At 53.7% G+C, this 12470-nt stretch overlaps 1 protein-coding gene across 2 annotated transcripts in view; it reads left to right on the top strand.

Annotated features, from left to right (window-relative positions):
• Nucleotides 1-5823: 5823 nt before the first annotated feature.
• The window catches only part of LOC119099260 (collagen alpha-1(I) chain), a 78670-nt gene continuing 72023 nt past the window's right edge, over nucleotides 5824-12470 (top strand). For both annotated transcript variants that reach the window (XM_037222382.1, XM_037222383.1), the window contains exons 1-3: nucleotides 5824-5946; nucleotides 6797-7045; nucleotides 8290-8463. In XM_037222382.1, coding sequence (XP_037078277.1) covers nucleotides 6827-7045; nucleotides 8290-8463 — 393 coding nt within the window. In that variant the 5' untranslated portion in view covers nucleotides 5824-5946; nucleotides 6797-6826. The remainder of the gene's footprint in view (nucleotides 5947-6796; nucleotides 7046-8289; nucleotides 8464-12470) is intronic.

Consider the following 12470-nt stretch of genomic DNA (forward strand, 5'->3'; position numbering starts at 1 on the left):
TCTGGCTGACCCGGTGGTAAGCCGAAGGCCGAGCCCCTAAGTCAGGCGGTAATGAGGCAGACGTCAGGCACCTGCACCCGATCGCACATTCAGTCTCCGCCGCGCTGGCAATGGACGACCGACCCCCAATACCAGACCAATGCATACCGGCCCTCCCACTCAGGGCCAGTGGACACGGTTTCCCCGACACGGGGCCAATGAATGGCGGTCTTCCCAGCACAGGGCCATTGGTTATTGTCGCTCCGACGTAGGACCAGTGGATGACGTTTTCCCCGACACCGGGCCAAGGAATACTGTCTCCCCGGCAAAGGATCAATGAACACAATCTCCACTGAGGGCTTGACCGGCTTAGTAAACGCATGGGGACCTATATGAAATGGGTTATGGGCTTGACTGGGTGCAGCCTTGGAGAAACTTACTGGTGTAAGTACGGGTATTGGTAAGACGCTTACGAAAGGTAGCGAATATACTTACAGAAGTACTGCACAAGGTTTAGTGCCTAGGTTAAAGGCTACACTTTTGGACCATTATTGTCTCCATCCTCGCCGCTTTTGTCATCATCAATCCAGAAATGTATTTATGGCGTAAAGTTTCCTGAAACTCTTCCCCAACTTAGGACAAACGTGCCGGAAAATGCAGACTGGTGAGCAACGGGTATGTAACAGCAACTGCTTACAAATCGGTCGCGGACAGCAATGGGCACAGGTCCTCGGGAAGGGGCTGAAGGATGGGAGGGTGAAGGCAATGCTAACCGTTAAGGCCTCTGGTCTCAGATCACCCCGCCGACGGTGTCCGTCCCTGGGCAGGTCACCCCCGTCGACGGTGTCGGTCCCTGTGCAGGTCACACCGCCGACGGAGTCGGTCTCTGGGTAGGCCATCCGGCCGATGGCGTTGGTCTATGGGTAGGTCGCTCGACCGATGGCGTTGGCCTATTGGTAGGTCACCCGACTGATCGCCGTCCGCCACAGGACAGTCTGCTGACGCAGGGCAGAGTCTGTCTGGGTCCAGATCAAGGACGACGGTCTCACCAGCGCCAGGACGTGGGCGGGTCTCCCTGCAGCTGTTGATAGCCGTCATTAGCCGCGGCAGTGTCAGCGGCGCCATATCAATACAGATCCCACGCACCAGGATGTAGCTCACCATCATGATGCAAGCGCGGGATGCTGATGTGAATGTTTGCAACAAAATGTATTTTCGGTGATTGGGCTACGTACATCACCGTATGTACACGACCGATCGCCACTTCTCGGTACTATCCTGTAAATGAATGATGCATCCTTTCCGGGAGTCGGACCCGATTTGCGCAGTCGAACTGCTAAATCCGGCGAATATGAGGTCCGTCTGGGAGGCGCGTCACTATCATGACTGATGCCACCCCTGCGGACGACTCTTCCGTCACCGCGCCACGCCCCCGGCCGCCGCAGTGACCCCTGACCCCAGCGCATTTGAGCGTGCAACGGCAGCGGCCTGGCCACAATCGGGCGTATATCGAGCGTCCCCCGCTCTGGAGTGGCTCCTTCAGCCGCCGGCGAACCCGGCCGAGAGACAGGAAATTAAAATATGATTTACGACGCGTCGCCGGCCGGTCGCCACCGTGAAAAATACGCCCGGCGTCACGCGGTCTGCCAGGCGGGCTCAGGCCCGACCGATCGCCTCATCAATCGGTCGGCGCCGCGGCCTGCGGGGACAGCTGGGCTGGCTCGGTGAGAGGGGGAGGGAGCGACGCTCGGGACCCAGAGCTGTGCTCAACGGAGCCACGGCTGAGGCTGGGACCGCGCAGGCAGGGCAACCTTTGGAAGTTGGCTACGGCCGTCCATTCACCCTGAGGGCTCGCTGCGACGTGGGCGACGTCGGCGCCGGAGACGAGATAGTTGATGGATAGCATGCAAAGGGGCTCTGACCCCGCCGACACGTGATCCGTGGAGCGATCCCGCCTGACCTCGCCAGTCCGCAGCAGCTGGAGCGGCCAGGTCACGTGGCGACGTGGAGGGGTCACAAGGACCCGTGTCAATACGGCGCGAACGCTCTTGCATCTTGCACTTGACGAGAAAGTGTCGCCCGGACTCTACGCTGACGTGAGCGCCGGAGGGTCCCTCATATCCGGTGCTGACACGGCATGTGCCAGAGGGGCCTTCCCGGGCGACCGCCGGCCGCCGTGGCCGCGTCACACCTGGACGCATCGCCGGCAGCTCGTCATCACGCCGCTTGTGAGAAGCCGCGCCAGCCTGCGGTCTGAAGACCTGAAGCCGCAGACCTGCAGCCGCAGCCGGCGGCCACGTGGCGCAGCGGTCGGCGTGGACGGAGGCGGTGGCGGGGTCGCCGGACATGTGGGGATGTCCGGTGTGGACGGACAGTCGCGACCTGCTGCTGTTGTTGGCGGTGGTGCTTTACGACTCTCTCAGCTGCTGAGGCTATATGGCATCGCTTGCCTGCCGCCCTGGAGAACGCAAATAACCGTCGCATTGCGCAGACGCGTCAACCTCTTCGCTATCGACACCCCAGTGGTGACCTGCTCAGACATGGAGCCGCCATAGGTCGCGACACTGCCTCCCTTCCCGGGTTGAATGCATGCCAATCGGTCGGAGGGGACTACCGGCACGCCTTGGCGACGCATGGCGATGAATGGATCGCGTCGCACGTTGGGTGGCGGATCTGCGTCTCGTTGCCACACGCTTAGTGGCACGAACACCAACGGCACGAAGGTCGGCTGCTTTAAGCCTATTTGATTGGGAGCTCAAACCAGAACCAGACGCCTTTTCAGTGCTTATAAATTGTTGGTGTATGAGCACGGTGAGCAGTCACGTTGCACAAAGTGAGATATTACATCAGAAAATGTTGCATAGAACCCACTTTCCTTGACACGGACCAGTATAAATGTGTACAACTGCAAAAACGTTTGGTCAGAGACTGATGTTGCAAACCCGACCATACCAGAACGGCTGCTGGCTGAAAACCGATTGCTCGTCTGTTGATGCGGAAGGACCGGATTGGGGCAAGCTAAACCAGTGCTAATTTGTATTACTGTGGCCGCTACCAAGGGCTGCTTTTCTCCATCGCTATAGTTTTACTTCGCCCAGACCCTCGCCAGACACTTGGAATATATCGGGAGGCTTTGCTAGATCGCACCAGCATGGGACAACATCCGGAAGGAAACTGCACGTGTTCTTAATGTAAGCCGTGGTAGCAATACATCACTTAGGCTGACATAGCAAGGTCCTGACCAGAAGTGGTGATTTAATGCCGGCATATTTATGGGATGTTCACTCTTCGGCGGGGTGTTCTGCCTGACAGTCAGCTGGCCTGAGGCCTACGTACCCGCGGTAACTATTTCACCTCCAGACCTCATCATAAGCCCGGTGGGCGTTAGTCAATGAAACAAGGCTGCAGTCGAACCGGCATTTACGAACTGTTGCTGTCGTACTTGTCACGATGACTCATAGGAAGCATTTCCTTTTGAAGTGTTTTGTCATTGACGAGCGAAAGAAAGCTAGCAACATAAACCGAATCTGATAGCTATTTTCTATCGTGCGCCTTGAAGCTGACGCTTCGTTTGAGGTCTGCAATGTGAACCATAAACATAAGCAAAGCAGATGACATAGCGTGAGTGTGTCGCATCATATATTTCATTTACGGCATTACTGCATGTCAGAGGTCCTGTATGACACTCTTCATGAATGACGTTCAGCGATGACTATTACTTAATGATCCCCAAATTTTTGTGTAAGTACAATCCAAAGCATTTGTTTGACCTGCCTGACAGCATTTTTTGATAAGCGACTTGAGTATATTTTGCTAATGGCACCACACTATGCGAACACTCTTAACTCTCAGGGCAACCCTCAGCTTTCGAAAACGAATTTTTGTAGTTCCCCAAAGCGCTTGCACAGATGACCAGTAGTGCTCCCTGTTCCTGTTTTCATTTGGTTTTGCGGCACTTAGATCGTACGTTAAAGCCGGTGTTACAAAATTGGATGTTTGTGTCGCACCACTCCTAAGAAACAAAAAATACGACAAGAGCACACACACACACACACACACACACACACACACACACACATATATATATATATATATATATATATATATATATATATATATATATAAGCTCCGTAAATTTCATCGTTTTTTAGCATTACAGCGTCGCTTGGCCAGGACCTCCTGGCATAACTGGGGGTCGTTAACTCAACCTTAGAACTTCCAACTGATAATGCCGAAAAACTAGGAACGGAAGGTCATTTTTTCTTATGCCAAACACATCATATTATTAGGATGCATGGTGTGAAGTGACGGGGATGACAGTTAGCAGCGGTTAGCAATCACTGGAAACCACGGATTATCAATCGAATTTTACTAGTGCCAAACACGGTGACCTGCCATCCACTAACACTATTACCGGTCAGCAGAGGCTACAGATTAGTCAGGCCATCAGGCGAGCAGATGGACGTCTGGTTGCCAACAGGGTGGCCAGGGCGCTGGCGTGTTATCCAGGGCGAAGTCTGATTACATCCCCGCGTATGTTGACGAGGAAAGGTGAAAGAATCGTTTATCGCATACGGCTGCATACATAAACGTGTAAACAAATATGACAACCGCTGAAAAATGTACCTTGTTGTTTTCAAAAATAGAATATGATAACAAAGTTTGAAGCCTTCTTTTAGTTTTATGTTGAGCGAGCCACGTTGTGTGACATGGAGTTCAGGCGTTCTAATCAAATCCTGCAAGCATGGACCAAAAAAGACGCCGTGTGCGTGGGAAACATTTCTTGTAATTGACTTTTCATTAATAAAATCTTCGCAAGATGAACAACTTGAAGCTGATGACAGGAGATGCTTTTTCATGGCCGCCGTGTCTGTTTTATTATGATGTTATGTTGTTCTACACGTATTATGTGTACAAAGATATTATGTATTCACTCTACGTCTGGGCTTAAAAGGCTTGATTCTAATGAGAGCAGACCTTTGGTTGAAAAATGTCAGCAACCATCGATAATCATTAACGCTATCTTGTGCAGGATTATCAATTTATTGGTTGGTTTGGGAAAAAATATTCCCATACAAGGGAGCAATAATTAGCGCATCTCAAGCTCCTGTAATGCCACTTTGTATTTCGCGTTCGGTGAAACGTCAGTATAATGTCATGGTTATTAATATGCAGACACAACCATCCGCGCTTTGCCACCTAGCATTTTGTCAATGTTCTCTTCTGCACTATAGCCCTGCCGGCTCGTTTTCACAATGCTCCACAGTGGTGTCTAACTTGGTTAGGGCAGCGTTTCAGTCCATAACGCCACTGCCGGACATAACGCGCAACACTGACAGTAGGACACCTACGACTCTGTTGTTCAATAGTTGTTAGAGTTGAGAAGAATTGATGTCTAGGATCCAAATGCTCCGCTTGTTCCAAGAAAGATAAGATCTCAACGCTCTTTTAGTGTGTCAAAATCGCGTTCAGGCACAGCATTCGAGCGTCAAACCTACTGCTACGCCTTTGACTGGAGACGTGTCTAGACCACGGTCTACATGTTTATCCGTCAAAAAATGTTCATGGCGTGAAGCGAATGCCCCCCCCCCCCTTCCTGCCCCTGAGTTGCATCACCACGCAAGTCCCTTCTAAACACAGTGGGACACACTTTGAACTGGCCGCCATGTTTATGAACGCCGTCAAGCGTCACATAGCCTATCGGAGACGCCTCCGGCCTGCGCTGATGAATTGCATTACCGGGAGTGCGATTGGTTTGGACCGCCGCGGACACTTAGACCGCCTGAGTGTTGTCGCAAGCGGCGAACAAACGGCGGCTGACCGAGGGGTGTGTTTGCAGGGGGCGCCCGGGTCGTCAATCTGCTGGAGGCCATACCGATCCCGTTTCCGGAGAACGGGCAGCTGGCCTTCGTGGAGGGCGAGGACGGCTTCCCGGCGTTCGGTTTTCAGCCGGGGCATGACGTCAAGGTGAGGTCATCGGTCACGCGTGATGGGCGCCGCTTTGACGCATGCGCCTGTCGAGGTTTAATGTAGCCTGCGCGCGAACCACTCACTGGCCGCTTCTTCGAAGTTTGTGAGTGGGAGGGTTGCGAAATATAATTGGGCTGTTGCCTGGTGTGTGTGCCGCTGCGGTCGGTACCAGCGGCACTCGTATATCGGCGGGGGCGTAAGGGCGTTTTGCAATCGGAGAGGGGGAGGGCGAGGGGCACAGCTAAAAAAAAAAAACACTGAAAACCTGGTATAGGGCGCGGCAGGCGTGTTAGACGTTAGGTCTACTACGTGCCATAAAACACGTGGCATGTGCCAAACCTGTTAAATTTCACGGGGCTATTTTAAGTTTCGACTTCCAGCCCTTGTTCACGGGCATGCTAACACCGATGACTAATCTGGTCAGGGGAGGGAGGGGCACATGCCACCGGAGGCTCGTGCCGCTGGAGCCCACTACGTGAAAGCCCCCTGAGAACGGGCTCTGGAGCATCGCTGGTCAGCCTCCCAAACGAGCCGAATCTATTACTTATCTTGTATTTACCTCGGATTGGAACGGCAGATCAGAAAGTGTCCGTTCATTCTGATTGCATGCATGTTAGCTTCACCAGATCGGCGCGAATCCGCTGAAGAGGGGTAGGCTTAAGCAGTCATCTGCAGCACGAACATGATCCAGCGCTGTCGATCTTGCCAGGCCTCATACCAGCCATATATGCATGCCAGGGAGAGTGAAATACGACCTGGCTATGACACGTGTCGTCAGCATCCCCGCCAGCTGAGCCGGTCATAGACGACACCGCCTGACCTGACGCCCCCCCCCCCCCCCTGTCAGCACCCGTACCGGCTCTACCTGCCGGAGCGGATGCCGCGCGACTTCGCCATCGCCGTGACGGTGCGGCCGACGCAGCCGGAGGGCGGCTTCCTCTTCGCCGTCGTGAACCCGTTGGAGACGGTGGTGCAGCTCGGCGTGCAGATCACGCCCGGTGGGCCCGGCACCACCAACATCTCGCTCGTCTACACCGACTCGGAGGTGCACTTCGCCTCTCAGCGGATCGCCACGTTCAGCGTACCGAGCTTCGAGGTGAGCGCCCGAGGGAGCGTGCCGAGCTTCGAGGTGAGCGGCCGAGGGAGCGTGCCGAGCTTCGAGGTGAGCGGCTGCCCAAGCGTGCTGAGCTTTGAGCGTGCCGAGCTTCGAGGTGGGTGGCCGCCCCAGCGTGCAGAGTTTCGAGGTGAACAGCCACGGTGCGGCGACCTGTTGGCTGCGTGGATGTGGTCGTCACTGCCTTAACGGGGATGTCGCCGTCTTATTTTGCGTCACAGCTTTTGTGTATGGGGGGGGGGGGGGGAGCCGGCAAGCGGTATCATGCGTCGCTGCTGAAAGATCCGGGGCGACGTCGGGTCTGGCCGGTGCCAAAAGGCGTTATTGCATCGAGGCCGCGTACCATACAGGATATCAGACAGCTGCCCACGGACATGGCTTTCTCCGTGACTCATGCGCATAAAGCATAATGTGTTGTCTGGGGCTCGGTCATACATGGCTGTGTGACCACGCTTCGAGCCCGCCGCGACGCCCGCTGGCCACCCCTTGTTTAGACGAGACAGACGACATTAACCATTAGAGCAGCGGGACGGCAGGGCTGGTGCTGCCCTGTGACAGCTCTTATCCGTCATCAGCTCCGCTGTTTGCCCCGTCACAGACCGAGCCGATGATACCACCTGGGACTGTTCTGGTGCTTCCTGTCAGAGGCTGACCTGACACCTCATATGACAGTTTCCCGCTCTGTGTGTAATTGCCGTGACGCTGTTTGCCATCACCCGAGTATGACCGCGATTACCAGGCAAGTGCCATCTGTGGTCATTTGGTACAGACTGACGCCGAACTGGTTGGCTGCACAGTGCTGTCCTGATCTTGTCTGGTGCTGTCCTGGCTCTGTCCATCTCTGCTTGTCACTGCAGTGTTGACTATGCCTGGGCACTGCGGGCGGGGGCGTATACAGGACCTCGCAAGGTGGAGGAGGGCACGAAATTGCTGACTAAAACCAATTGTAGTGTACGCATGCGCGCAAGATGGCCTGCATGACCTTTGACAAGGTCGTATTTTTAGAATATGCTAATTGTTTTTGTCTATCTCGATTTGTTCTTGTTTACATTGATTTACATGCTTGACTTGAGCTTGACTTGACTCACATGCTCTTAAGCCAATACAAACTTAATAAGGGAGAGGCACCGGCGGTACCGGTAGCAACACTGGTGCCACCGGTACCATCCTCCTGAATACGTCCCTTAGCGCGGCGCTCATCCTGACCCTGCACCCCTGACCCGCAGGACACCTGGGCCAAGTTCGCCATCCAGGCGCTGGACCAGAACGTGACGCTCTATTACAACTGCAGCCGGTACGCCAGCGCGTTCGCGCCCCGCGTGCCCCGCGAGCTCGTCTTCGACTCGGCCTCCACGCTGTACATCGGCCAGGCGGGTGGCCTCCTCTGGGAGCAGTTCCAGGTCAGCCCTCAAGGTCGCGGTCTCACTGTGTGTCGCTGGGATCCACTCTCAGCTACAAGGACGATTCGGAAACACCAGGCAATATTGAGGGGCATCGTCGTGCCTATCGGTCCAGCCACCAGAATGCCTGGCAGGGGGGGGGGGGATGAAGCGCTTGAGGGTGTAGAAGGGCAACACGTGCTGTTTCGGCAGGGGTTACCCTAGGATGACGCCCGCTGGTCGGCACCTCCGCGGTCCGCCGCTGCTCTAGTCATCACCGATCACTTAACGGGTCCTGGGATGTGGGCGACGTGAAGCAGCCTCAAGTACCGTGCAGACCTGCTAAGTTAACACTGTCCTGATTCTTGAGATGAGGGCTTTGCCAGCGTTGTTTTGCCTCTCTGTGATTAAGTGGCGGAGGATTCTTGTGGCTCCATTCATTGCAGGACATTGGAGGGGGTGGGGGAGGGGGGATGGCTAATGCGACTGTTTGCTTGCTTTTATTACTCGATAATGCAGTTTGTACATTGGTTGGGATGTTGTTGGTCAGTTAAGTTTTTCGGTGCAGACTTGTGCGCCGCCCTTTTTCGGCTATGTATTGTGTTTTAAAGATGTGTGTGCGTGTGTGTATGCTCACGTGGTGTCACATTTCAGTGCTGTGGAGGCAGTCCAGGTCAGCTCTCCAACACCTCTGCCCTAAACCTTTCGCTATTACCACATCCTGGCCCTCCGAGTACTATGCCTGCAGTGCTGCCACGTACCAGCCGTCCACTGAACTTCAAGTGCCCGGAGTCGCCGACGCAGCTCCGTGCGTCGTGGGCCTATTCTGAAGGATAACTACTCTATCAATGCGACGAAAATCTCCGCTAATTACGAATGCATTCAACCACCAGGAATATGCATGCCGGAAACTCTGGTATTGATAGATGAAACATATTCAAGTGGTGAGGAAATGCGTCTTTGTTCGCCTGCTGGCACAACTCCGGCGAAGTAAAAACAGTAAGAGCAAAAGCAAAGCAAAAACACGAGGAGTAAACTGGCACAAGTGTCGAATCGCTTTCTTAAGGGGTTGCTCGGGTTTGAAGTACCCGGATGCTTCTCAGGCAGTGCCGTAAAACAGTTCCGCAAACTGCGGTTTTCAACACAACAGGGAGAAGTTCGTTTCGAGCTGCTTGCTTACAAGCTGTTGTGAATTTTATATAGCCATAGCTGAGCGTTCTTGGCGGATGCCCTGGACGCTATATCACAGGCACGTAACAAGCATCGCGCCCCAGTCGACTTCACTCGGCATCGGACGTCTCTGCTTTTATTCCTCCTGTCACCGCGCATACATTTATTGTGGTTTGCTCATGCCATACGTTGATGCTGATATTCATGAGCAAAGATATTGCCTTATTCCTCTCGGTGGTCGTTAGAATCCGGTACGGGAATGCGAAAGAACGCATCAAAAATAGCTCTCCTGACCGGTGATGAACACTGTCCACGCCTGCATGCTGGAATGCCAAGGTCAAACTGTCTATGACATGAAAAGAACGCATCGCCACCTTCTCCATAAAGCCGCCTGAAAGCCTGCCAGGATCCCTTCAAATCGTGGTTACTGGCCTGTTGCACTATCAGCAAGGCTGTTTGCGGCGCAGGATTTTTGCTTTCAGTAGCGTCGCTGCTCCGTCGAATGTCGGCACCGGATGTGTGGGTGGTTTGGGATGACGCGGCTCTACGACCCGCGCCGTAAGCGGGCGCCTGCGAGGTCGTAGTCTCGTCGTATAGCATGACAGTCAGTACGTGCAGTGTGCCTCAGGTAGTCGAGTTACCAATTATGCCTGTCGAAAAACAAGTAAGGCAAAGCAAACAGGCCGTATGGCTATTGCGGGACCACAAACGATATTTGTGGCTCATGGCTTGGAATATGTGTTGCTCTGAAGGGCCAGACGCAACAAATGCCAGTAGGTTCGGCTGAATGCTCAGACGATTACATTTTATTTCGAGACCCATGTGCACTGCGTAGTTCGAAGATGAGCCACGAATCTGTTTTGCATTCCTTAGTCTGTGAGAACACATTTATGCCTAGGAATAGCTTGGCATCAATTCCGAGAAAATGAGAAATAATTGTGACGTCTCATGCAGCGACCCACCGCAGGACTTTAAACTCATGATGCAGAATTACGGTTATTGTCCAGAGACCAAAGCCACGACGCTTCTGCACCATGCAGCAATGCATTGCACCAACACAAGGCTTGATTTATATCGGTCTGGCCCAGTGCTATCAATCCTCGTCGCCGCCAACCAGCTGCGTCCAGGGGCTGCCAGGGCCTGTTGTTTACATCTGCTGTTCGCGGCACGGAAGCATGAGGTCGGAGCCAGCGCAGCACCGCTGAATCACACCTGACCCAGTCATCGGCTGGTCACGTGATCTCCGCGGCCTGGCCAGACGACCTCTGACGTCAGTCGCCTCATGACATCAGGCATCCTCTGATGCCAGCTCGGGCCTCTCCAGGGGGAGCGGACGGGAGCATATGTCCTGCAATCGGAGCTAAGCACTGCACGGCTTGGGAGTTGAGATATCAAGTAGATGAGCTAAGCAGCGAGCTGTCCATGTACCTGACTGGTCTGAACAGGTCTCCTCGAGTTCACAGTTGTAGTTTTGGAGCCGACACTGAAGCTTCCCTCAGTTGGGTATGAGGATCCCCGTGGGCTAAACTCGATACCCGACGTCTGCCACTGGCGCATAGTACACTTCGCTCGACTCTGGCAAGCTGGACTCTGACTCTGGACTCTGCCACTGGCACACAGTGCACCATGCTGGCCTCCGCACCTTCCGTGAAGGCGGCGTGCCTCTCGGCGGTCTGTTTGCGCGCCTGTCTACGGTGGTGACAGCGCTGTTTGTTCTGCGCCCGGCCCTCCAGGGGGCCGCCGGTGCCGCCGCGGACGGATGACCGTCACGTCACGTCACGTCACGTCACGTTACGTCACTCTTACATCCGCTCTCGGAGCTGACCCGCAGCCGGTCTGAGCATTTCACTGACGCTTGGGCAGAGCTCTGGAATGGGAGTGAATATTTGGGCAGAGATGCTTGCTCTGGCTACGGAGTTTTCTCTAGCTCAGATTTGCATGTCTCTCTATTTTCTTCACTTTTTATAGCCCTCTTTTCTCACCATTTGTCTTTTTGTCTCAGTCGCCTATTCCCTCAACCAAAAACACATCTGATATTTCTTTCGATGCGATAACTTTATCCACTCTTCCGAGCGAAACACCTTTGTTGATTCTTCCAAAGGTACACATTTCGTAATCTGATTTCGTAAATATACCAATGTGCTGTGCATGATATACGCTTCCAATTCGCAAATTTTGCGATTTTCCACGATACATCGGGAGTCAATGTGAGTCACAATAAATAACATTTGATCAACAATCCACTTCAGATATTTATCGCTTCATCACCATCGTTTCATCGTATACATGATAATCCGTAGTCGCACCACCTCAGCACGTTGTGGCGCGGGCGGATGTACTACCCTTGAAGGTTATTGGTGGAAGGCTGACTGAAGCACCTCATGTGAGCTTTCGATGTCCAATGCACTCGAATTATGTCTGGTCAGAGTTAGCTATTTGTGAATGCTTTCTGGTGCTTAAGTCGAGGATAAAGACCAGAACATGACTTCAGAACTTAGCAGGTACTTTTGTCTCCCATCCTGTTGATGTCTGATGTACCTTTTGAGAAGCACGGCGTTTCATTTGGGAATGGCGATCAGATATCTGGTCGCTATAAGAAGTGCGCGCGGAAACTGCTGGCGGGGACGAAAGCGCTTTGTTCGTCATGTCCATTTATACTCATTCTCTTCCTCTGTAGTTATAAGACATTCGTCCATTACCGCAGATGTGTTGACCAGGCACGTCAAGTAAGTTTGTCAGCTGCGCCAGCGTGCCAAGCGGCGCGTTTTGATTGGCACACGCGCGGCCGAAAGATGACAGGTTGTCATGCTCTGCGGGCTGAAAGGTCGCTGGCGTACGTTGCCTGGTGAGAAATGGGC

This window comes from Pollicipes pollicipes, unplaced genomic scaffold, assembly GCF_011947565.3.
Source record: "Pollicipes pollicipes isolate AB1234 unplaced genomic scaffold, Ppol_2.1 Scaffold_4740;HRSCAF=5597_pilon_pilon_pilon, whole genome shotgun sequence".
Taxonomy (NCBI): Eukaryota; Metazoa; Arthropoda; class Thecostraca; order Pollicipedomorpha; family Pollicipedidae; genus Pollicipes; species Pollicipes pollicipes.